Genomic DNA, 25,607 nt, shown 5'->3' with positions numbered 1-25,607 from the left:
ACACAAGTGGAAGTCCATTTACAATTGCAGAATACTTTCACTGTCAACTTATATAGACATATATTAGGAGGAGGATGAGCCATTGGCAAGTGCCTGCTAGCAAATGGAATCGAGAAACCAGTCCCAGCCAGTGAGTTTTAACCACATGGAAGGAGGTGAAAGTCTGACAAGTTTCAGCTCTCTGTTGCTTGCGTTAACAAGGCTTTGTGGTCGATAGCCCCTTTCCTTTCTTGTATTTTAACAAGTCTTAATTGTGTGACTAAACAACCTAGTTTGCATTCACAATGGATGCAACAGAAACAAAACAATCACCACATCCCTCAATGCGATGTTTCTCAAAGCATTTAGCACTGTATGCAAAGAGGCTAAGACCAGCCAGTGAACACTGTTATTTCTTCATAACAAATTTTTCACTTTTTTTTTTTTTTTTTTAACTCTATTTCAGTGATTTAAAGGGAGTGGGAGGTGATTAGCTCTTTCCATTTTTTTCAGTAGGGAACATTATCTATGTTTAGGAATGGAGTCACAATAAATCAGTAAATACTGATTCTACTGTAAATTTTTTTGGAAGCTCTCTTATTTTCTTATTTTCAAAAAGGTGTCTATGTAAACTGGTCAGATTTGTTTTGTTCTGTTTTTTTTTTTTTTTTTGTACGACTGTGACATCATAGGAGGTTTTTTGGCGATATATCTACTGCATGTACTACACTAGCAGCATAGCAACGGCCCCTGGTTGACACGGTAATAGAAAGTTGTGCTTGCAGTGAAACACTGCAATAGAGAGATTGGTGTAAGCAGTGACTCATTTGCATGAGACAGAATCAAAACAAGCTGATTTCAACAGGTGGGCGCCAAAAATTTGTGTGTTTCAGTGTTTCTAGCCATTTGTTTCAATTTTGATGATTATAATAGACTCATAAACAAATCCAGTATTTCACAAAATAATACAGCTGTCCCTCACTACTTTGCGGATTCACTCTATAGCAGATTTTTATCCCCCATTTTCAATAGTTGAGTACCCCATAAAATTCTGTGTTCAGTAGAGGTGTGCAAAATTTCCGATTCTTAGATTATTCACGATTCGGCCGTGGAACAATCGAGAACGATTCACAAACGTCCAAATTCCGATTATATAAATATGCCAAGGGAAGCGAAACTAAAGTGACCCGAGCGAAAAGTACGCGGAACTGAAACGCAGTAGCGCGCGCGGTCTTCGGGACGCTTTTTGGGACGGACCGAGATTACACATCCACAACTCACGCCTCGAGATTCAAAACAACAACAAGCATGGCTGAGCTGACCAACCCACCTCTTCGTGGGATCAGACCTGCTCCGAAAGGCAAACAACTTGAGGCGGAAGTATCAGCTAGCTGGCTGCAGTGCGTCGGTTAGCGTTCTACAGGGCGCCGCGCAGTGATACGAACGAACGAACAGAAAAGTAGTGGCTGGCGGTAATGGCGTCTGACTTTATTCAGAAAAGAGTATTGTGGTGGAAATGTATCACGCTTTTGAAAACAAAAAGTTTTTAGAAGAAAAACGCTTTATTTCCGAGACCCCAGCCAGCTTGGTGGACTATTTTCCTCTCGTCCAACGCCGAAGTCAGTGCTGATCGCACACACGGGAGGTGAGGATCAAATTGAGATTCATGTTAAAAAAGCCGAACGATCCCATTAATGTTTACACGTTCATGTTTACACAAGTTAAAAAGCAGAAAAGCACTTGAGGTTTTTTTTTTGGTTTTTTTTTGTACCTCTGAGAAACTTTAATGTTTACATGTTCATCTTTACACAACTTAAAAAGCAGGAACGCACTTTTTTTTTTTTTAGGCATTTGTATTGAAGTTGTAGTTCACATTGTCTTTCATTTATACCTCAGTGCACTTTTGAGTGGATAAAAATAATATATTTTGCTCAATGCTATGTTTTATTCTGTTGAAGACTGAATATACTTAAAAGCTGTTGTTACAGAATGAGGACTTGAGTATTTTATTTACTGTTTTGAACTGTTAACTTGATACTGAAATAGTAGTTTATTTAGGCCTGAGAGGACTTTGTACTATTTTTGTAACTAATGTACGAAACATTAAAAGCACCAAAATACATTGTTTTTTTTCTGCTGCCTGGGGGGGAAATCAATAATCGTTTTATAATCGAATCGTAGCCTCTGAATCGTAATCGCAATCGAATCGTGAGGTGCCCCAAGATTCCCACCTCTAGTGTTCAGTGAGTTCAGTTAAGTATTTACCAATGTACTCGCGTTACTTTTGATCAATCTTCATCCACAAATCCCTCAAAGTCCTCATCTTATGTATCTGAAATGAACAGCTGGGCTAATTCTCCATCGAACACGCCAGGTTCCCTCTCGTCATTGGAGTATTGTCAGTCAGTCTTGTTCCTGTGCGGCTTCTTAGAAATTATACTGCCTTTAATAAGCACCAAGACGTCCAACTGTATCTTATATACAGGAAACCCGGCCCTGGTTGAAGACTGGCAGGCATGAGAAAACTGAAAGATATCATCTTTCATCGAGTCTTTCGGGTTATCATACCTGCCAGTCCTCAACCAGGGCCGAATTTCATGTCTATAAACAATGTCGGCAGAAATGTTCCACACAGACAGTAGGTGCGTTTCCATTACCCTTTTTTTGCAAAAATAAAAGCGATATTGTACTATTTCGATAAAGTACAATTTCGAATTGTCGGTGTTTCCATTGAAGAGAGTTTCGCTTCTGAGGCGCAATTCTCGGAATGTCCCGTCTCGCGAGACCTCGCTGTTCTGTAGGAGGTGCTCATGATGTTTACGGAAGACTGACGCCCGGTATAGTTATATTACTTTAAAAACACTCACCCTCATCGTCATTGGGCGGTTTCGAGCATTTAGTGTTGGTGTTGTTGTGTGTGTCCCTCGGCAGTCGGCAAGCAGTTCTGACACGAAAGCGAGTGGCACCGTACTTCCTACTTCCTGTAATCCTAAAATGTTGTTGTTCCCATGCAGAAGCTGTGTAAAAGTTACAAATTGTTAAAAGTTCATGATGTTTTCTGCTAAATTAACCAGGCATGGCAGGACAGGATTTCAAGCTCTCCTCCCCTTCAACATTTCGAAGGCGGCTCGCTTGATTACACCTCTCTCTCTTTTATGCTCATGACGTGCAGTAGCCGATACAAATCACTTCAGCATGTAAAACTAAAATACAAACCCGAAATGAATAATTCTCAAAACAAATAGTAATTGCAGGTTTAATAAAAAAATACACATAAACAACGTGTTACATTCCTTTCCTCCGTGACCGGGCGGGTGTCACATGACTACTAATGGGCAAAACGTGTTTCCATTACCCTTTTGCGAAATACTTCCTTTTCGATACGTCTCAAAAACCACCTCATGAGAGCGCAAAACCTTTTTGCGATATTTGAGAGTTTTTTCGCAAATCCGGTGTTTCCATTACCAGCTTACTTTTGCGAAACATGCCTTTTGCGCAAAACTGAGGGTAATGGAAACGCACCTCGTCAAGCGGAGCGCTTACCCCAGGATTACAACGGATGCGTGTGCGTTGCGTCTCCGCTCCGCTGCGTCTTGACTGCGTGCTCAGGACGCGTCAATTTTTTGGTCAACTCCCATCGGCTGTGTACAGCTGCGGTCAGGCAACTCCGTGGCCGACCACTTCCTGCCGTGTCTTGCGGGATCGCAAGATAATGTGGCATTAAAAATAACGACAAACACACACAAAAGTCTCTGCTCAACAGTGAAGCAGAAAGAGAGGCGAACTTTCTTTGATTGAACTCATCGTCCACTCATTCTGCATTGCATTCCTTTTTAAGTTGTCTTTATAAAAAGGATGTGCCGTGTCATATCTAATTTTGTTGCTTTCCACGTCGATTTATAAATCTCTCCTCATTCGTGTTCGCCAGTGTTTATACAGTGAATTAAGTGTTAAGCATTATGACGTTTTGTTGACATGATTGTGAAATAGGATATGGCGAGTACTGTTTTATTCTGATAAGTAACCGGAAATTTTATTTTGAAACTGCGTCAGTCTTCCTGTCTTGCTCGATGTGTTCTGTGCTAGTTTGCTATTTGACGGATGCCGATGGATGCGTCGTCTGGCAAAAAAAGAAAATAGGTATCAGTGCGGCGGGCTCTGGCATGACACAGCTGAGCCGCAGTCGACACGCAACGCACACACCGCCGGTGTAATTTGAACAAGCTGAATGAATGGAAACGAATCGGCTGCGCCGCCGGAACGCAGCCCAGACGCAACGCCCATGCATCCGGTGTGATCCCGGGGTTACTGAAGTCGCACAACATTTACAGATTTTGGAACTGTGCACACAAAACGCGCACCTCACTACGAGGTGCACCGTCAATTTTTGAGAGAATTTTAAGACTTTTAAGTAAGCCTTATAGTCATGAAAATAGGGTATGTATGTTATCGCAAAAGGTAGGTAGGCTTGGGGGTTTTTTTCTTAGTATGGTCTTGTCACCCTACCCCCCACCCCAGACATATAATGGGAGATTGTCATGTGTACTAAACAGCTAGTACTTGCTAGAAATCACTGCAGCTATTTAAATGATGCCGTAGCCTTCTAGACAGTCTCCCTGACCTTTTATTCTCATACTCGTCTCTTCAGAAGCACCTTCAGTTCTTTGTGTTGTGCCATATTTTCTTTACTTGATGACTGTATACATTGTGTTCCATGGTATATTTAATGCCTTTTGAAATTCTGTTGTACTCATCTTCTGAATGATACCATTGAACAGTTTGATTTCTCTGCTGGGGAGAAACTCTTGACAGCCACGGCTTGTGCTGTAAGATGTTGCAAAAAAAATGTCAGCAAAAGCCTACTCTGTTACTTTTAAATAGTGGCACATATGCTGACACTATTTTACGTTTGAATGTGAATGCTGAATATGGTCACGCCTCCACTTCGAAGAGGGTGTGCACACGTGCAATCACACTATCCGAGTTTAGTTTTTCCTATAAAAATGTGTTAGGTGTCAGCTTTGGTTGGAATCTTTGGACACTGCGAGTCGATTGACCTTTCACAAAACCCCGCCCAAAACAACCCCTCCACCCCCTCTAACAGCCAAGGTCCATCAAGCTCACCTCCGCTACATTGAAATTCATTGTAAAATCGATCCACAAAACGTCTGCCAGCTTCAGTAAAACCATATATATATATATATATATATATATATATATATATATATATATATATATATATATATATATATATATGTATATATGTGTGTGTGTGTGTGTGTGTGTGTGTGTGTGTTTAAAAAAAAAAAAAAAAAAAAAAAAAAAGTTCCAACAAGCTGAGGACTCCCAACAATTAAAATAGTGAAACGATGTGCCCTTAGATTGTGTGAATCCCAAGAGTTTGTCAGGTGGAGTCACATTCTTTGAATTACCAAAGTCAAAAACAGCGTGCAGCGATGTCTTCAATGGATTACAATGTGGACAGCATCACCCTCAGCTAAATGTCTCCAAGAAAGAAGTATTCCTACGTTTGCTTCAAGGTAAGAAAGAGCCTGTAAAGTAGGTAGATGGTCTATGCTAAAGTCATATCGCTAACTAACAACCGAATGAGCTAAAACCTGTTATCAAATTCACTTTAACCCGAGTCAAGGTCATCCACAAAACGGGGCAAAGTCATACTTTCAATTATGTAGTATTATATATTATCAGGATATCATTATCATTGACCATTCATTACCAAAAGAGGCAAGTGCTTTCCCATTTTTCTGCGAGTTCATTGATGCGACACCTTGTAAAAAGACTTGACTGATCTTGATCATTATTAACTCATTCACTCCCAGGACATTTTCGCTGTTTTACTGGATTTGGACTGATTCTGCAAGGCCCATAGAATATTGTGTCCTATTGCTATAAAAACATGGAATCTACCAAAAGAAAGATTAGAGCCTCTTCTTTCATCAGGAAAAAATAAGCATATTTCTATCTGTTTCCATTTTGCATCAATTAGCATTAGAATATGGCTAAGTTTCATCATTATTCACAAATCTGTTTAAAATGGTGGGGGAAAGAGCTTTTTGATCTCTTATACTCTGCTGCCACCTGCTGGCCGTTTTTGTAATAACTACCATTATGTCAAGCATTCTCTTCAGTTCAGAGGCTGCATCAAAGCCAAAACGTAAATACATCTTTGGGAGCATGGTAATATTTAAAATAGAACGTATTTATACGTTTTGGGGAGTAAATGAGTTAATGCTTGCTGGCTAACTTCACGTACTAGTGGGTAATTTACGCTGTGTCTCATACAGGGAGTTCTGTGATGTTTCATCGACATGTTATCCATGTCTTCCACAGACAACACAGGTGTTATAAACGATCAAGTTAATCAGCAAGCTCTTCATGAAACCTGATAACGATCCTCAGCTGTTTTGGCTGAGGGAGACATGGAAAACAGACTGGGCAGGGGTACTCGAGGACCGGGGTTGAGAACCAGTGACATAAGGTGAACATAGCATCGTAACAGGCACTTTGAACTTATGTTGTTTTAATCTTTCACGCAGCATTTTGTGTTTCCTCAGAGTAAACAACTGTGAGACAGAGGAAAAGACGTAATGTAAATTTTAATAGTACATTTATTAAATATGGGAATTGTTTTTGCAGGAGAAATTCTATGTTTAGACTGACGCCGTTGTTCACTGCCTTTGACAAGTATACTTGTCAATTGTATTTTTTAGAGCGGTGCTAAATGGGGGCGAATCTGAGCATGCTCCACTGTAAATATCAAACTTGGAAACAACTTTACTGATGCCCAACCACCGGTAGATGACATCATTGCCCCATTTTATAGGAAATAAACACAGTTTCAGAGTCCATGGGAGAAATGGCTGGATTTTGGCAAACCTACATTTTTCTGCTGTCAATTATAAAAGAACGGGACGGGACAAAAAGTAGGGAGTCTATTCTGTTATTTGGTAGATTCGGTTTATATATAATTATTGAATGTAATATCACGTGAGTATTGGAAATGTAAAAATTTTCTATAATGACTGGCAGTGAATGAGTTAAGAATTACCTTGAGACCTTTGTTTTCACCTCGATACATGTGAAGTCCGTGTTTCTGTATATAATATGAATATATCCCTCCAGTGCATATTGTAGACCCTTTTGCCTCGATCTGGAAGGTAATATGCTTTATTGCTCTAAAAACACTCACTGACATGCTCTGGTACGTTCATTTACATTGTAAGTGTCCAGAAGGATGTCGGAACTGGAAGCGTCGAGGGGGGTGTGGTTTTGTTAAAGGTCAATTCCGATGACAATTCAGGGCCTGCGATTCGATTTTAAAATGATTATTGATGCATTAGATAGATAGATATAGAGGTTTACTTTTTTTACATTTCTTTTTCTCACTGAGCATAAATCACGAGCATGTGCGCGGTATAAAAAAATATATTCAATAGAAGGTATGACTTGGCCGGAAGCTAGTGATTCGGACCCTACCGCCCAACCACAGTGAAGACCACATCAGATTTGGACTTGGCAGTCACACCCTCCAACCAATCGCAATAGTGTGTCAACACCTGATTATTAGTAGCCAAAAGCTCAACACAGAGAGTAGATGGCCACAGCAGAATTAGGTGTTGGGCATCAGTGGTGAAGATTTGGTACTTTTTGAATGGGCGTAAGACACACTCAGTTGTGCTGTTCATCCCTCAAATGCATGTTCTTCAAGAATACCGTTTAAAATTGAAGTAGATAAACTTTCAACTGTCTATAATTTGTCAAGAATAGACCAACCAAAACATTTATTTATTTTTTTATGTATAACTAGACTGATGAAACAATTGCTGTAAAGTCAGATTCTCCTGCTCTCTATCGCTATCTTTCCACCTACCTACCTATTAACACAGTATCATGAGCCATTAGGGTTGGGCGGTATTCAAATTTTCACACGTTTTTACCATCTCCACATTTCACCGAGGTGCACGGTAATACCATCACTAATTTTAGACTATTATTGTAGGTTGCGCTGACCGGTACCAGTGTGTCTCGTAGTTAATGGTCACAGATCTGTTTACTATGTTTCGGCTGCATTTGTAAGCTTTTGTGTGACTGTCAGTCCCCGACTGGCAGCTGCTGTCTTTGGCTGAAGTGTGCAGCTGATGTTAGCGAATGCCATGCACTCCTTTTAGGCCGCGGAGCTCCATTTAAACTGTTTTCCCCGTGTACCCGCACAAACGTCAAGTGGTCCAACGCATCCACAAACTGTTTCCTGGCTTCCAGGACTCTTTTTCTCAATGGTGTACACTAGACAGCTGCGCTACATACATGCATGCATACATACATACATACATACACACATACACACACACACACACACACACACACAGACTAAACGCTCACCTGCATGCTGTCGTTTCGGGTTGATGTGTCCATGGAAGAAATTGAGGTACTTCCTGATTTTTGGTATAAATAGCATTCCGTTGCGCACTTCTGGATGTCATATGACTATGGACTGAACTATAATAGTAGTTGGTAAACATGTTTGGACTCGGCGACAAACTAATCTCCGAAGCAGTCAGCGGGGGATTATTGTTCCTCGGATGACTCCGGAGATGCGAAGTATATTCCATCTCACAACATTATCGTCTTCATGCAGATTTTGCATACAGGCCTAATCGACATTTGTTGCCAAAATGCACCAGTTGCATTTTTTGAGGCGGGCAATTATGCTTGAGTCTCAAGCTACGCAACTATCTTGTCTTCTTATATCTTATGGGCGGCCATGTGTGTCATGTCACATGACTAATAGGAAAAATATCGTCGTCCAACCGCCCAAACCCATTGAGCAATTATTGTGGCCCACAATCCTGGTGTACATGCCATGTTGTTGCCAGTCTGCTCTCACTGTTGCCAGAGAGGATGCTGAAGGGTTTATTTTTTCACACCTGTGATTCGTGCTGGGTGATATGAAGATTTTTTTTCTATAACCGATATAGGCTATTTTATATCACGGTAACGATATACCACAATATATTTTCAGTTATTCTTTAAAAAAAAAATAATAATCTACAACACACTGACTGCTTACATTTTCTCATTTTTATGTTTTCGTGAACTTAAACAGATGTGTATCAAATGAGAAATGCATCCATTTGTAGTGCTGCTATATAAAATTATCAAATGCAAACAGAAGGCAGTGACATTTTTCTCAAATTTTATTATTTTAAACCGATAAAAAATGTTAAGACAAATCAATTGAAAATAATTTTAAAAAAAATTATGAGCTCTAATGTGCAATGTATGGTAATTTTGAGACCATATTGTGCAGATTTCCAAGGTCAAAGTCAAAACTCAGGATTGCATTGTGAAAACAACATTTAGTGATGTTAAATGTCTGAACTTTAGTATTTTCATTTATTTTCTGACTTGCTTATCAATATTAATAAATGTTTAATCCTCCTCCCGTCTGACGTACGTGATGCCGGAACACCGTAACATTCACATCGCTTCCTGTTTACCGAAGTGTGTGGCATGAATTTGCTAAGCATGTAGCATTACTTTCTCTCTCCAGATACTCATTAAATTGTCTGCAATGTTGCTGTTCAAAGTTGGACACGCTTCACTCTAACGCAGTCCCAACGAGAAAAGTGTAATCGATCACCCAAGCACATTAATGCTACAACCACGATAACATTAGCCAGTTAGCAAAGCAATTAGGACAGCTTTTCTCCGTCTTTCTCGCTTGTTAATCACTCCTCGTAATCGCTTTGTGCGACTGTCGGTACTTGCAACTTTTATAACCCGGCATGGAGGCTATCATTATTAACTTTAGGAGCGAAAGCGCAACGTTTCTATGTGCGATATTAGCCAGCCGAAGCTCGTTGCTATGCTAATAGAACAGGTCTCATCTCGACTTGTAGACTCGCTTGTAATTAATGTAAACTTCCCAGCGAAGCTTTTGGGGCTGCCCCCGTCCTTCAGTTTTTGGAAAATCTTTAAAATCCTTATTTTAATGAGGCTAAAAATGCACGTCATGTCGACACGCAAACTGCTATGTGAAACGGATTATTTCAAACCTTGTGTTGGCCGAAAGGTGCGAAGTAATACCCAGCAGTCTTTGGGGTGGCATTTTTTAACAGTTAATAATTAAGGGTTTATTGTTGTTAGGTTTTTCAAAGTAGTAGGATTCTTTATTTACATTTACCCACCTTGTTTTCTATTGATTTTCATTGACTATAAGCGGTTCAAATATTGGATGGCTCGGTGGATAGTTGGCACCGTAAGCTTGTAATATATGACGACTACGTATCATGATTTACTGTTATTTGTCGTTCAGGCTGTGATTGTTCTAGACCGATGACCAGATTGATCATTTAAATAGAGCAAATATACCCCCAAAAAACATTGGAGGTCCAACATTAATTATACCAGTGGTGCTTGCTCAGTTGTACAGAATCAATTGGTATCAAACTAAGTGGCTACAACCAGAAGTGCCTGTTGTACTCTTGCTAACTGTGAATAAAGGTGGATAGCGGCTGTGTGATGTTTGACCCCTGCCCCTCTACTGTCTGCCCTAGTGTTTAGACTCGTCAGTGGGGAAGAGGAAAAGAAGCTTGGCGGTTAGCTCTTCTCAGGACCCATCTTTCTCAGGATTAAACCAGGTGTGACCTTTACTGCAACACCAGCTTCCTCACAAAAGCAGTTGTCGCTTCGCAATTATAATTAACTGTACAGGCATAGTGTGACAGTAGACCATTAGTGCTCATCTTTGCACCTATTATACCTGACCACCCAGCGTGCACTTCATTTCATTGAAAAATAAGTGCAAGCGTTTCAGTTCAGTCATCTTGGCAAAGACTGTCTTGTCCCAGACCTGCAGTGGTATAGGCCAGTAACTCTGATTTAAAAGCAGCAGTTGCCTGTTCGTTTGGTCTGCGTGCCAGTCAAATATAAACCAGTGTCAAGCCTGGTATGGTTGAAGCCTTATATAAAACAAAAGCACAATCTTTTCAAGAAATTGTAATTTAATGGCCTGAGAAATTAAGAATTCCAAGTTTGGAATTTTTGGGTTTCAAGTAAAATGTGTTGTCTTGCGGACGCTGAACAAATTTGTTGTGGAATCTGAAGCTAATAAAGTATGAACTTAATTTGTAATGGTGAATGTTTCTCAATTTTGCAAGTGCTTAAATTCTATATTTATCCATAGGAATCATTGTAGTAAGAGTTTTAATCCTCAGCTCACATGTGGAACCCGTGCTTTGTTGGTTAGCAGGAGACTTGTCTGATTAGTTTTGCATTTTTTTTGTATGTATTGTAGAATTGCTGTATCTTTCAACAGAGGTTCCGAACGCACATTATTCTCAGTCAGAGATCAATTGGTAGAGAATGACGGTTTTGCTCACTGCTCGCTTTCTGTGGCTGCTTGTGCTTCTGCTACCAAAACATGCTTTTTTATGTTCTTTTTTGTTGTGATCATACTGATGGACCTATTGTACAAATGCCAAGGCAAAAAAGCACAGTTAATTAGGAATGTCCCGATCACTTGAATCAGAGGGAAATGATCTTGTCAGATAAGTGTTACAATTACGGCTCTGCAATTAATCAAAATTTGATTAGGATTTTGGTTGTTGCACTCCCCGATTACAAAATTGGCATAATCTTAAAAAGGATTATTAATAGAGTTGAAAACAGTCCACGCCATTTCTGTCTTGGATATCAAAATAACTAAAACGTTTTTGAGATCTGATTAATCTAATTGAATATACCATATTTTTTTGTAGTCCTCTGTAAGTCGACTTTTTTTTTTCATCTTTGGCTGGTCCTACAACTTAATATTCAGGTGCGACTTGACTTGTTTTTTCTTCTTCATGAATTTATTCTTTGCTTTATTTTTTCCATATATATTAAAGTTATAGCTCTCCCTCTAGATTAAACAAAGAACATAATTATATGTCCACATTTTGTGTTTTTATGGCCAATTCTTACCTTATTTCTTTTGTCTTAGAATTTCATTACTGCCGCACTCTGTTTGATAATGTGGTGGTAATGCAAAGGAAGCACCCGTCAACAACGAAAAGAAGTAGTTGGCCTTAGTAGTCATCCGTTACTGCTGGTAGCCTTCATCATATAGCCATAGGCATCTATTGGGGTTTTATGTTGAGCCTTTTTGGGTAGTGGCCCAAAAAGCCAAATTGTGACGGCTCTGTCAGAAACAGCACTGTATATAGATACTGTATATCGCTGGCCAGTACCTCACATCAGAATTTTGTCAGTTTAACACTTTTTTTCACAATTCTCTACTATTAGTTGGTCCCCACTAGGGATGCACGGTTAACCGGTACTATTTTTGGTATTGAGGTACTGTGTCATTTAAAACTATACTAATACTATACTATACTATACTATACTATACTATACTACACTACATTACATTACATTATATTATGCATTATGCATTATGCATTATGCATGGTACCGGTACTTGCAGTACCACTGCTCGCCAAGTGACCTTACCAAGACTTGTAACTAGCCCTGAGTTAGCATATAGCAAACGCGTAGCGGAGTTGGTCGCTTCCCCGACCTGGAGCTTGTGTGTGTGTGTGTTTGAGTGGGGTGTGTGTATGGGTGGGGGCTGGGGGGCGTAATGAGTAGCACCGTGGTTTGACCCACGCGTGGGCAGCAATAGAAAGAAGCCCATATAGCAAATTAAAGTGTATTTGACCCACACGTGCGGAGAAAGACAAAAAGAAGGAAACCATGAAACAAATTATGGCTGCAGAAAAATTAACAATGCTGCAGCTGGTGGAGAAAGCGGGAGCATGAAGTTCTTTTTGGACTGAAATAAAATGTGCAAGGCGAAGCGGAAAGCAGACGCACTAATCTGTAGATGACAATGCTGAAACGGCTACTATGAGTTGTCCTTTCATAAAATCTAATACACCACCCACACTACGAAACTTCGTGTAGAGCAATGTCCGTGACCTCAAATACATTTAAGCCAGTCTTCAATGCATGTGGACTGGGTTCGTTTCCTGTCCTGTCGCTCCGGTGAGGGTGTCTGAAGATCAAAGACCCGAGTCCTTCACTGAGGATGTTACCAAGCTGCACCAATCAAGGGGATGAAGTTTCTTCAACTAGTGGCCATAAAAAGTCCCATTCAAAACGCGGTTGTACAAGCTTATTTCAAGACGAGTGCAAAGAATTAGATTCAATAGAGTAATGGCAAGGCAGTGTTATTACTATAGCACATGGCAAACATGGTCCTCGAGGGCCGAAAGCCTGCAGGTTTCTGAGATTTCCCTCTTCCAACACAAGGTGATTCCAATCAACAGGATTGTTATCAGGCTTATGCAGAGCTTGCTGATGAGATGATCAGCCCAGCCCTGCTATAGCACATTTCTTACACAATGTACTTCACACAAGCAGACACACCTCCAAGCATCAACAATTATTCACATTAAACAAGCAAAGCAAAGAAAACAAAAGTATCACAAACATTACTAAAACATACATTGACAAGGTTAAAACACATTAACAGAAAACTTTAAACTGCCAGTTTCACTCTGGAAAAGGCACTTTTTAAATACAGGATTTAAACAATCAAACTACTTCTCAATTTACAGATCAGGGCTTGTCTTCATTTCTGTTGGTGAGTTTGTCCTAAACCCGCAACCTCCCCAGCCTATATTTTACCATTTTTGTGTTTGTTTTGTAAACAGCGGGACATTTCTGTGGGAAGACAGTATTTACAACCCTCCAGACAATCACAGAGCTGGGGGTGGCGTGTCGCAAACGGGGCCGGGCGAACGTGTCAGCTGCGTGACGTCACTCCCGCTGCAATTTGAAAGCACGGATTTTTTTTTTTCACACTCACTCACTCACTCACTCACTCACAGAAGCTTACGTGTGAATGAGTGAGTGAAGAAAAAAAAAAATCCGTGCGTGCTTTCAAATTGCCGCTGGAGTGACGTCACGCAGCTGACACGTTCGCCCGGCCCCGTTTGCAGAGGCTGCAGCTGCTGTAAATAGAAAGTGTAAGAGTAAGTAAAATTGTCAATTGCTAGTTAATAAGTTGGCCCAAGAAGTGGTCCGTTTGGGCCAGCATTACTTAACTAGGTGGAGGTGGTCTGACACCGTCACGTTATGGCCACAATTAATTTCGAACTCTGCTATTTATGTACCATGGTGTGCTAACTTTAATTCAAATTTGAGTTTTGCGCCATAACTTTTATTCGTTTGTTTTATCATTGTTATCTATTTTATCAATTTTAATTCTCTAATGAACCGCATAACTAGCGTATTAAGACATGATTAGTTTGATATTTAAATTATTTTGAAGGTGAGCATAATTATTTACAGTCCTATACAGTATTTAGGGTTTGATACAGTTTCCTCGAAATAAGTGAGACCAAGCTTTAGGCTCACATTGTCGAGGAATGATCCAGTGCGCTCAGTAAAATAATTGCTTTAGCTGAAGTTGTTTGGCAGACATTGCTCAATGTGTATTTTGTTTATTGATGGAGGTTTCAGACATTGCTTCCTTTTGGATATTGTTTTTCAAAAGAAACAGTTGTGTACCTTTGCAATTTATAGTTTTGTTGAGCATAGCTTTGAAGACTTGACTTTGAAGACTGTATACTTGTTGGCATGCTTATGTGAGACTTGTGCCCCGAGCGCACCTTGTAATGTACACTGCACTGTAAATTTTGAAGCATTATTAGTTTGTTAAAATCACGTGCTAAATCCACTATCACTATAACACCACTATAACTTTTCAATTACGCAACATAGGTACGGGATTAAGATTTGATTTATTTTTCATTCAATCAACAACACAGCCAGCACTTGCCAACATAACATGCTGAAGCATGGTAAGCTTTGCATGACCAAGTCAAGGACTGAAATGTGCCCATGTTCTGGTCATGTTGAACCTGAACCTTTTTGGTCCAAGTCCAATATTATTTGCATAGGAGAGTAAACTCCTTATTTGGTGATTGCAGCCGTTATGAATATATTATAGAAACTGTACTCTCAAGTAATATGCTATTGAGTGTCAATGTTAGCAATATACTGAAGCTGTCCCATTATAACAACCGCTTAACATCACCTGCATCACATCTAGCTGTTTGTGTGCTGTAGTGTGAGTGGTTCATGGTTAACCCAACTGCATATTCGAATTTACAAGTCATGTTTTCAAGGGAATTAAATGCATCATCAACAGAGACAGAGAAATGTATTTTCATGTTAAAATGTGTGTGGACCTGATGCTGTGCATGTTAATTCCTGATTATTCCAGTTATTTCAGTATAAATAACAACCACCATTTTTGTCTCCCTCTGCACAGTTGTTCCTTATTGACTTTGGATTGGCAAAGAAGTACAGAGATAACCGAACACGACAGCACATCCCCTACAGAGAAGACAAGAACCTGACCGGCACCGCACGTTATGCCTCCATCAATGCACACCTGGGCATTGAACAAAGGTCTGTTCACACAGCAACAATGAGATTCCATTGCAAGAACAACATGCTTTTATCACTAATGTGGAGTAAAACTAAGTAGAAAGGAGTTTACTATTAAGAGGGGCCAAGGGGGATGCTTTGCAATTGCAGCTCTTTTTTTTTTTCTTCATTCTCCATGGAAAGTATCTCCTCGTACTTTAGGTTTTGGTAAATGCCATTTATTTTACTGAAATAAAAATGTTGTTGACAGTCGCCGTGATGACATGGAGTCACTAGGCTATGTGCTGATGTACTTCAACAGAACCAGTCTACCATGGCAAGGACTGAAGGTATGAAAATGTAGCTGATAATTTTCGACAGACAATATCATTCTCATGATATCAAAATGTGAACAGAATATTTAAATCGTAACCTAATTGAATTAAGAACCATATTGGTTATTTTTTGGGCTCAAGCAGCTGTTTTATTTAGCTCTCTGTTAAACAAAAAAAAAGTTGTGCAGTGTATTCAAATGTTGGACGTGTGCATTCAGAAGTTTAGTGTAGGAAAATTTCATTTACCTGTAAAGGCTATAATGCATTTTAGGCTCATTATGAAATTCCACCTGAAAGCTATGCTGTACATCCCTAACTTTTCATAAGTTCTCTAAGTGGTGTTTGATTGCTTGTTATTCATAATGGCACCCTAACAATTGAAATATTTCATACAACATATTTGTCAAAATTATGTTGTATGAATTATTTCAATTGTTATTCAGAACAGCTAGTTCTTTTACAGTAGTGTGGTATCCTTTTAACCACACTGAACGTTCTATTTGATAGGCTGCCACAAAGAAGCAGAAGTATGAGAAAATCTCAGAGAAGAAGATGTCTACCCCAGTGGAGATCCTCTGTAAGGTAAGAGCATGATAAGGGTGGAACTGCTAAACATCATCGTAATTGTATTTATATTGGGACAACTTACTGTATTCATAAATGCTTCCAGGGTTTCCCAGCAGAATTTTCCATGTATCTGAACTATTGCCGTGGCCTACGCTTCGAGGAGGCTCCAGACTACATGTATCTGCGCCAACTCTTCCGCATCCTCTTCAGGTACTTCTATTATATTGAAAGGAAACATTGACCTGAATGTGAAAATGCATAGGGGATGTTATGACATTAGGGATGTTCTGATCCGATCACATGATTGGAAATCGGATGTACACGTGGTTTTCGGCTGCTATGCGATTGGGGCAAAAAGATTGGTTTTCTTTATTTTCTGAAGCTTCATAGGTCATAAAGTGACAAAATAATCCAACAGTATAAATATCTTGTCAAACGGAACAATAATAGCTTTCTTTTATATTATACAGTATTACATTTACTTTTTGACGGTCGGGCAGCGATAGGCGCTACACACATACACATGTGCACAGGCACTGTACTCAGGTCCCTCCCTCCATGCTGCTAAGCGCGTAAATTGGAGAGACAAGGAGACAAACGATGTGTAATCCAAAATATGCTTTTAAAATGGCTGAAGTCTGATAAACTGCTAATCCTGCTCTGCAAGATGAATTCTCACTGTATTTGTGAATTCACAAACACCCGAGAATACATCCTGTACCGAGCTCGTTGATTTCCACCGATCCGAACCACTGGTGGTTCAAATCAATCACATTGTGTTTGGGGAGGAACATGAAGCTGTGACGAAACCAGCGCCGACGCAGGGGCAAACAAACCAACCTAACATGGACGAGTGGACACTGCAGTTAATTCTGTTCTTGTAGCACCGTGCATTTTTAGCTGGTAAGATGTTCGTTCTTTTTCCCCCTTCGACAAGAACGAAGACGACATTTTCATCTGTGGCCTTTTATTGGTCAAAACAAACATGCGCAATGCATCGCCCAATCACCTTGCAGAATGTCCCGCCTTTCCCTAGCAAATCATCGTGGCGGAGTCCCAGATTGATATTGTGGAGAACTCCTTTGAGGGAAGCAGAACATCAATCTGGCTATTGTCAGATTTAATAAACCGCCTCACTAAACGGCAAGAGTTGAGAGCGACAGACAGGTTAGCATTTGACCTTTCACAAAAGCCATCTGACATCTTTTTGGACACTTACAATGGAAATGAACGTACCAGAGCAAATCAGTGTTTTTGGAGCAATACAAGCGGGATATCTTCCAAATCGAGGCAAAAGTGTCTACAACACGCGGTCTAATTCATAATATTAAAATAGGCAAGAAAAGCGGACTTCACAATTATCAAGGCTAAAGGTCTCAAAATAAACAAAATTCACTTTCTCGTTTCATCTCCACATTTGAGTACATACAGTATCAAGTCTCTTCAGCTTTGTTCTCTTTCTCTCGCCATTATACTGCGCATGCACACTCCACATCCTGAGTCACGTGTAAGCAAATCCTCATTCCCGCATGCCTACCTCAACTACGTCTGCCTTTCCTGTATATAAGAAATGTGTTGGCGCCGGCGGGAGCAGTCAAGCGGAATGCTTACCAATGTCGCACATCATTGACAGATTGTGTGCACACAAATGGCGCACCTTATCAGGTGCCCCGTCGATTTTGGAGAAAATTTAAGGCTAGTGTGCCTTAAGGTCGTGAATATATGGTAGTTCAAAATGCAACCTGTATGGAACATTGAACAGCATCTTCTACTGTATGTTGTAGGACTTTGAACCACCAGTATGACTACACATTCGACTGGACCATGCTGAAACAAAAAGCAGCGCAGCAGGGGGCCTCCTCCGGGGGCCAAGGCCAACAGGCACAAACCCCCACAGGCAAGCAAACTGACAAATCCAAGCCTAACATGAAAGGTTAGTAGCAAACAGCCAAGCGACGTTTTTTTTATAGACACCAATTGCTCCTTGTCTCACTATTGTTTCTAGGCCTTTACATGTTATCATACAACCCACACCCTAGTGCCCCTTAAACCTCCCAAATAACCAAATTGGAAAAATGGCAAAGCTAAAATACTATTCTTTTTTGAATGATTATACATAGGCAGAGGAGGCACTTTTATCTTTATTTCTTTTTGTAGAAGAGCCAAAAGTCAAAGGAATGAGATAGTGATACAATTGGTCTGTCTTGCCATAGCAAAGACGTCCTTGGGGAATTTGACTACTAACTATGTTACATTGGTATTATGTTCCTTTGTTGGGGCTTGACAATGGGCTCTCTCTCACTCTGTTACTTTTGACTAACTCATTCTGATGACTTTACTCTTGACTATTCCATTTGTCTCATTATCTACATTCTTTTTCAACATTTGTTTTCCTATTAGTCACATTATCAGCGCCTGTAAAAATTGTGGACTGGTGTGTCTCAATAGCTATTGCAGAGCAATACAGGCGCCGTGTGAACTTTGAGTCGCAAATGTAAATTTAGTTTCATACTGTCACTGTCCACAGCCCTAAGGCATCTCCAGAGACGAGGCCAAAATACTGCATAACCCTTTTCCAAATTTAGTGTCCAAAAATATTGTAAAAAAATAGTTGTTTGAATAAAGCTCTGTATTGGACAGTTTAAGTCTCCATATATGTTTGTATAAAACTTTTATCAACATGATGCTTTACCTGTCATAGGACTGCCAAACTTTTATTTCTTTGATGGCATAGGCAATGAAATGAACTGATAGTAGCATGCTTCGTCTTTCAGTGCCAAGTCTCAGAGGTTAGTCACGTGATCAATATCCAATAATGCTGCTAGTCAATACCTGTAACGTTTCACACGTTGCAGCATACAGGAAAACTACATACAGGGTACGCCCACGGGACTGGGGGGACATTTTGTGAACTGTGCCTTAGCTGAATAGCTGTAGTTACAAAACTGGTCAATATAAAATAACTCAAGTTAAAAATTGTTGATCGACTTGTGCAAAATAAATGCCAATAGTGTGCAGTGAAATATATGCAAAGAATAAAGGCGTTCAGTGCAGCTTTAGAACAGATTCAATTTAAGAGCGGAAAGTTGCTCCGTATTTGACTGCAAGAGGAGCGGAGCATGGCCAAAATCTCCACCACAAGAACTCAGAACAGAGGATAGCACCTTGAGATTTCAGCAGGTAAGTTTACATTCAGTGAAAACTTTCAACTTATTTAACTTACCATTACTACAGCTTAATAGAAACACATTAAGAGGAGAAAAAAAAAAAAGAATAACACCCCCTGTTTTTTTGTGTTTTTTTTTGTGTTAAATAACAAAGCTACTTTTATTAACCACAGTTTTGGGAAACCTTGAGTTCAATTTCACAGGCCACACCCAAACCTGATTGCCACCACCTTTGTTGAAGCAGTGAATCACTTAAATGTCCCGTCAAATGAAATGTTCACTTTTTTTTTAGGTTTTTGATCATAAATATGCTTTACCATAGCCTGACTAAGTCCCCAAAGCTGTGAGATATGCGAACCCGTGTTTCCCTTTCCTATGGGCGTTTGTATCAAAGTAGGTCAAACCGCACTCTCAAATGGGCTTTTTCAGCAGATCGGTTTTATACGTTACTAACCCCACCTTTTCTGGTTTTACACGTCAGTAGCTCAGCGCAAACTCCACCCTCACAATTTTCAACCCACAAACAAACAGCAGCAGGACAGCAAAACAACTCCATAGGAACTGCTCTGTACCAGAGTGTACAGAGGACAACACAGAAAGGCTTGTGCTTGGACTGTATTTATGCATTAAATATGCCCAAGCAACTCCCAAAACGTGTGTTAGTTTGTGGCAAACGTTTTACTGATGACTGCTTCAGGAATTTTTGAAAATACAAACGTGGATTAGCAGAACATCTTTCACTTACCCCGGGACCGATAACAACTATTGAAACTAAAGCACGCAAAAGCATGTGCCAATATTCCTTCAGGTGCAGACGCGAAGACTCAGTTTGTAAACAGGAGTACATGGAAAAGATGAGACATGGCCACGCCCAACTCATATTGTAGTCAAAAACACAGGAAGTCAGGCGAGCCTTGGCCACGCTCACCAAAATCCGGTCCTTTGATGCTAGGCTAACAATAGACCTTCCTAGTGGAGCCTGCGACTCTACAACAAGGTACAATTTCATGAAAAGTTCTTTTGATACAGTATTAGGGCGTCCAGAGGATGATTGGTGTCATTGCTGCAAAGCTCATTTCAGGGGATATTTTACTAGTATCTGTTAGACAAAGTGAAGTGGGCTATAAAATCTCAAGAACACGTCATGCCACAATCCAAAGGAATTCCAAAAGAAATGAGAAAAAATTAGATTCAAATCTATCAGTCTAGAAAAGGTTACGCCATTTCCAAGGCTGAGAAATGAACCACTAGTTTTTCCACATATGGTCGGGTAGGTTTGTATTTTTCTCCCCTCTTGGGAAATAAAATAATGATTTAGGAACTGCATTTTATATATTCTTGGGTTGTCTGTGTGATATTGAAATTGGTTTGATGAAATGAATTTGAGTGTGATAAATATGCACACAAAAAAAAAAAAAAATCAGGAAGGGGTAAATACTTTTTCATGGTAATGTGTGTGGGTGTGCGCGCGTGCAATGTGATGGAAAAATACTAAAGCAGGGAAATTCAACATAAGCTGTGTACTATGTCTCGTCGTTTTCTTTTTGTTACAAATTAATTGATATTGTAAAGTTGGTATAGAATAGTAGTAGAGTTCAGGATCTGGAATAGAACATTCATTGATTCTTGGCCCTTAGCAATATTTAAATAGAACTTTGAATTCATTTATTTTATAAAAACAATTTTGCCCATTAAAAAAGAAAAAGAAAATGTCAATCGTAGCCTTTTAACACTTTGACTGCCAAAAACGTTTAATCACGATTAATAAAATCACGATATATGCTGCCATAAATGTTAAATGAGGTCAACTACGTTTTTGTTTGTTTGTTTGTTTGTTTGTTTTTTGTTTGTTTGTTTTTAAATGGGCAGTGCAATATCAAAGTGCAGCGCTGCCTGGTCAATGGGTTGTAGAATCAAAAACACTAACTATGGCCACCAGATGGCAGCATTGTATCTCTTCAATGGGCTGCCAAATTACAATGAAACATGACGAAATCTGATGAAATAGAATGTTTTCAAGGATGACGTGAATGATAACGTTTTGATAATGTGTGGCATAAAAGTTAAATTATAGGAATACAAGATTAAGCCCTTAGTACCTCATCTTACACATGGACCATGTATAAAATGAGACTTTCTGCCTCATATTGCACTTAAAGTTGTGTTCCTAAATCCTAAACGGCTATATTAAACATTTTGAATTGACTTTATTTAATTGAATGGGAAAAAGCGTTTTACAAAGTAAATGAAGACTAAATCCTAAACAGCTATATTAGGCATTTTGAATTGATTTCATTTTTTTTATTTAATGGGGAAAAGCATTTTACAAAATAAATGAAGACAAAGAAGTATTTAGCTTTTTTTGCTCATCCGAAAAATGGCATAATTTATTTATTTTTTTAACCCTCAATTAACGACCACTCCTTATTTGGAAAGCCTCTGCTAAAGGAATTCCAGTCAGAACGCAGCAGAAATGTCCATGTCAAAACTAGCCAATAGAAATACACTGGGCTACCACCCGTTCCCTGCTTTGAAAGAACGCACCCGGTTAGCCGTTGGCACCGAGCTAGGTTGCGCACGCTCTCCAAGAGGTGTCCATGGGCACTCTCAAACCCCTGTGAGAGGCAAGAGCCGAATGGATGCCGTCTTGTCAGTTGTAGCGTATTTCTACTGCAGCCCAGCACCGCACCGTACTAAGCCAGCACGGTGTTAGCAAGCGTTTCCATTATAGCTGACCGTGTCGGAAGTGGACCGTGCCGAGCTGGTCGCGGCCCTCTCGCCTACCTGGTCCAGAGTGACCCCAGAGTGAGCCCTGGACATGACGTAAAACGCCACAGCAGTTGATTGGGCCGCCGATCCTGTGATGTCATCAGTGGGCTTGCCAGCCGCGTCTTTTTCGACAAGTGTTCCGTCGTCCTCTTTGCCCCAACTGCTATCAGCGTGTGTAGCCTCGAGGGCTTTCCGACGATAAAATATCGTCCTTTTCTTCGCGGCGACGATCGTCCTTGCGTTGCGATCTCTGAAGAAGCGCTACATTTTAAACACCACAAATAACAGAACGAGCAACCGATACCGGGCAGCGTCATCCTCCCATGGTTTCTATGTTTTGGTTATGTGTTGTTTCCCGCGCTTGACTATTGTGTCGCAGTCGGCTTGCGTCACTCCCGCCCAGCGTCCCAGATGCACATTGGAGGTGGAAACGCAGTGCGTGCGTGGGTTGGGCTGGGCTGGCCCGCCAGCGAACAAGACAGCGCGATGCTGGGTTGCAGTGGTAATACCCTATTGGAGTGACCCCAAAATTAGTGATCTTTAGATGTGAGGCGTAATTTTTTTTATTCAGGAGGTGGGCGTTGGAAACTCTGACAGGGGATTCTGACATTCCCAGCAAACCCTCACAATACATTTGGGTCTGCCAGGTCATATTCCGTCACCATCGGAGTCAACACTCCACCAGGTGGTGATCAGTTGACAGCTCCGCCCTCTCTTCATCATGTGTCCAAAACATGCCTTCACAAATCAGATAACAGGACAAATATCATCAAACTGTGGCCTAGGGTGTCCTGGTGCTAAGTGCACATATGGACACCCCTATGTTTGAACATCGTGTTTGTTATGGACACAGAAGTCCAATAACAGAACACCAGTCTTGTTCTAATGAGGGGGCGGGCATTCTTCCCAATCACGCCCCTCCATGTTTCACTGTTGTTGCCCACGTGAGCGTTGAAGTACCCTTGCAGAACAAGGGAGTCTCCAGGGGGACCACTCTCCAGCACACGCTCCAAAGACTCAAAAAAGGGTAGGTACTCTGGACTGCTTTCCGGTGCAGATGCACAAACAGTCAGGATCCGTCCCCCCACATGAAGTTGGAGGGAGGCTACCCTCCCGTCCACCAGTGTAAACCCAATGTACAGGCACCAAGTGCAATAGCTATGCCCACACCTGCTCTGCGCCTCTCACCGTGGGCAACTCCAGAGTGCAAGAGTCCAACTCCTCTCAACAGGATTGGTACCAGAGCCCAAGCAGTATGTTGAGAGTCAGACTATATCTAGTCGGAATTTCTGTGCCTCACAGATTATGGCCCAAGAGCTAGCCGGGGATCAGACCGCCAAAGTTCCAGCCATAGGAAGGGGGACCCACGTTTCCCTTTCGGGCTATGCCCAGCCGGGCCCCCCCAATATGTCAGAAAAATCTCAATTTCCCCCAACCCCATAAGAGAATTTGTTAAGCCCTACTTTAGGCCCATTTTTGAAAAATAATTCCTGTGAGGTATATTTGCACCATGTTATAATTCCTACACCATTCACCTCATTTTGATGTCAATCCACTCATATTAAAGCTGCAAGTCTGCAGTTAAAGCATATCTTATTCCTATATTTCAAATTGATTGTGGTAGTGTTTCGAGCTCAAAAGATGAGATTTATCCATGTGTCCAAATATTTGTGGCCCTGATTTGAGTGCGTTGAACTGCGTATGTGCTGTCCGTCCTGTTTAACCCCAATTCATTCACTTCTTTTACTATTGCTGATGAGTTCCACAGAATGAGCATGGATCAGACTCGAGTCTGTAGTCTTGGAGTTGTCAGCGTTGTGCTCATGATGGGACTTTTGTGTCTGTCTGCAGGTTTCTGAGTAATCTCATCCCAGCGCAGAGCTGCAGAAGCGCTGGCGAGCAGGACAAACTAGGCTCGCTTTCCCGGACAAGCGACGAAGAGTCTGTGTCCCCCCTTCCATCTGTCTATGTAATGGAAATATATAGATTGACACACGTGTCTGCTGTGTTATCTATATATTTATGTGTATATAATGAAACTCTCCACTTGAAAGAAAAGAAACGATGGAATGGAAGGTCCTTTGGATGTGGAGGCTGTAGTTCTTGACCTAACCCTGACCCGACATACCATCTCATCTATCCCTGTCCGTCTTCCTTTTCACTGTTGACTTTTTGTAAGGTTTCGTTTGAAACTATTTCAAACATTAGTCAGCTCTGTTTTTTCCTCTGTGGGAACATCTCGAAGCATCTCTTCCCTTCTTCACTACCTAATTATTTCACCCACTGCTTTACCAAGCAAATGTTTAAACATGTAAACCCGAGAACTCTTCTCCTTTTTTGTTTCTGAAGAGCTGAATGAGAAAACCCTGAACCCTTATTTACTGAAAGGTGAACTGTTGGATTTTTATTTTGTTTTTTGTTTTTTTCTTCCTTCCTATGGTGGTTAGGAGATTGCCTGTTGACGTTCTAAGCAGCCGATGGCAACAGTCTGTTGTAGATTGATATTCTGGCTCGCTCCCTCTCTTTAGAGCTATGACTTATTAAATCTCTTGTAAAACCCATGGTCTTCTCCAGAAATACCAATAAAAACATTACACAACTCAGACTTCTATTGACAAGTTTCTATCCACAGTGTTGCTAATGGTATAATTTAGTTCGGTTAAGTGCAACCACGGAAGTCATCAAATAAAGTATGAAGCATTATGAGGGCATTCAAATTCAGGTTGTGTTCAACAAGGCAAGTATTGGGCTTGTTTTATTTGTAAGAGTGAAGGTGTGGCAGTCATTTAGCTTTCCCTGGCATGTTCTTTCATGACTGAACATTTTTGTATTCTGTTGAACTGACCTGAGGCTTTCAAAGACTCAGGAATCGACAGTAATCTGAACAAGTCACAATTGGTTTAGCTGTTTTAGCAAGGTTGCAGTTTACATGTTCAGCTAGTATTTTGGCAGAAAATATTTAGGGAACGCCGGAGTCCCATGGACTGCACTGACTGCGGAATACTAAGCCCTGAGGAACGCAAACGAACTAAACAGATGCATTTTATAAATATAAAAAGATACATTTGTAAATCCCAATCACAACAGTTCCAACTAATCAAGCGGTCCTGTTACCGTAGTCACATTAACCAAATAAAGATGTCACCCACGACTGCCGGGAAGATTGTTAGTAAACACATACAATGTGTAGTTGATGTAGGCTTTCAGAATCACACACTGCTTACAAATGGAAAGGAAAAAAAAAACAATATAATGTGGTCTGGCAAGTGCAGCCTTCAGTTAACTGCTATCCGACCAGTCGAACGGGTATGTTTAGATTACACCCTGTGGTTAAGAGGAAACGGTTAGT

At 40.5% G+C, this 25,607-nt stretch overlaps 1 protein-coding gene across 5 annotated transcripts in view; it reads left to right on the top strand.

Moving 5' to 3' along the window:
• Positions 1 to 24,863, top strand: part of csnk1a1 (casein kinase 1, alpha 1) — a 39,084-nt gene extending 14,221 nt beyond the window's left edge. For 2 of the 5 annotated variants that reach the window (XM_077531944.1, XM_077531948.1), the window contains exons 5-11: positions 10,557 to 10,640; positions 15,323 to 15,462; positions 15,692 to 15,770; positions 16,263 to 16,337; positions 16,426 to 16,532; positions 18,107 to 18,255; positions 24,110 to 24,863. In XM_077531944.1, the coding sequence (XP_077388070.1) occupies positions 10,557 to 10,640; positions 15,323 to 15,462; positions 15,692 to 15,770; positions 16,263 to 16,337; positions 16,426 to 16,532; positions 18,107 to 18,255; positions 24,110 to 24,117 (642 nt within the window). In that variant the 3' untranslated portion in view covers positions 24,118 to 24,863. Of the gene's footprint in view, positions 1 to 10,556; positions 10,641 to 15,322; positions 15,463 to 15,691; positions 15,771 to 16,262; positions 16,338 to 16,425; positions 16,533 to 18,106; positions 18,261 to 24,109 lie in introns of those variants that run through there. The other 3 variants (XM_077531946.1, XM_077531947.1, XM_077531945.1) reach the window with 3 other exon arrangements.
• Positions 24,864 to 25,607: the final 744 nt, after the last annotated feature.

This window comes from Festucalex cinctus, chromosome 9, assembly GCF_051991245.1.
Source record: "Festucalex cinctus isolate MCC-2025b chromosome 9, RoL_Fcin_1.0, whole genome shotgun sequence".
NCBI lineage: Eukaryota > Metazoa > Chordata > Actinopteri > Syngnathiformes > Syngnathidae > Festucalex > Festucalex cinctus.
The sequence above is the reverse complement of the archived record's forward strand: the minus strand, read 5'-3'. Positions and strand labels throughout refer to the sequence as shown.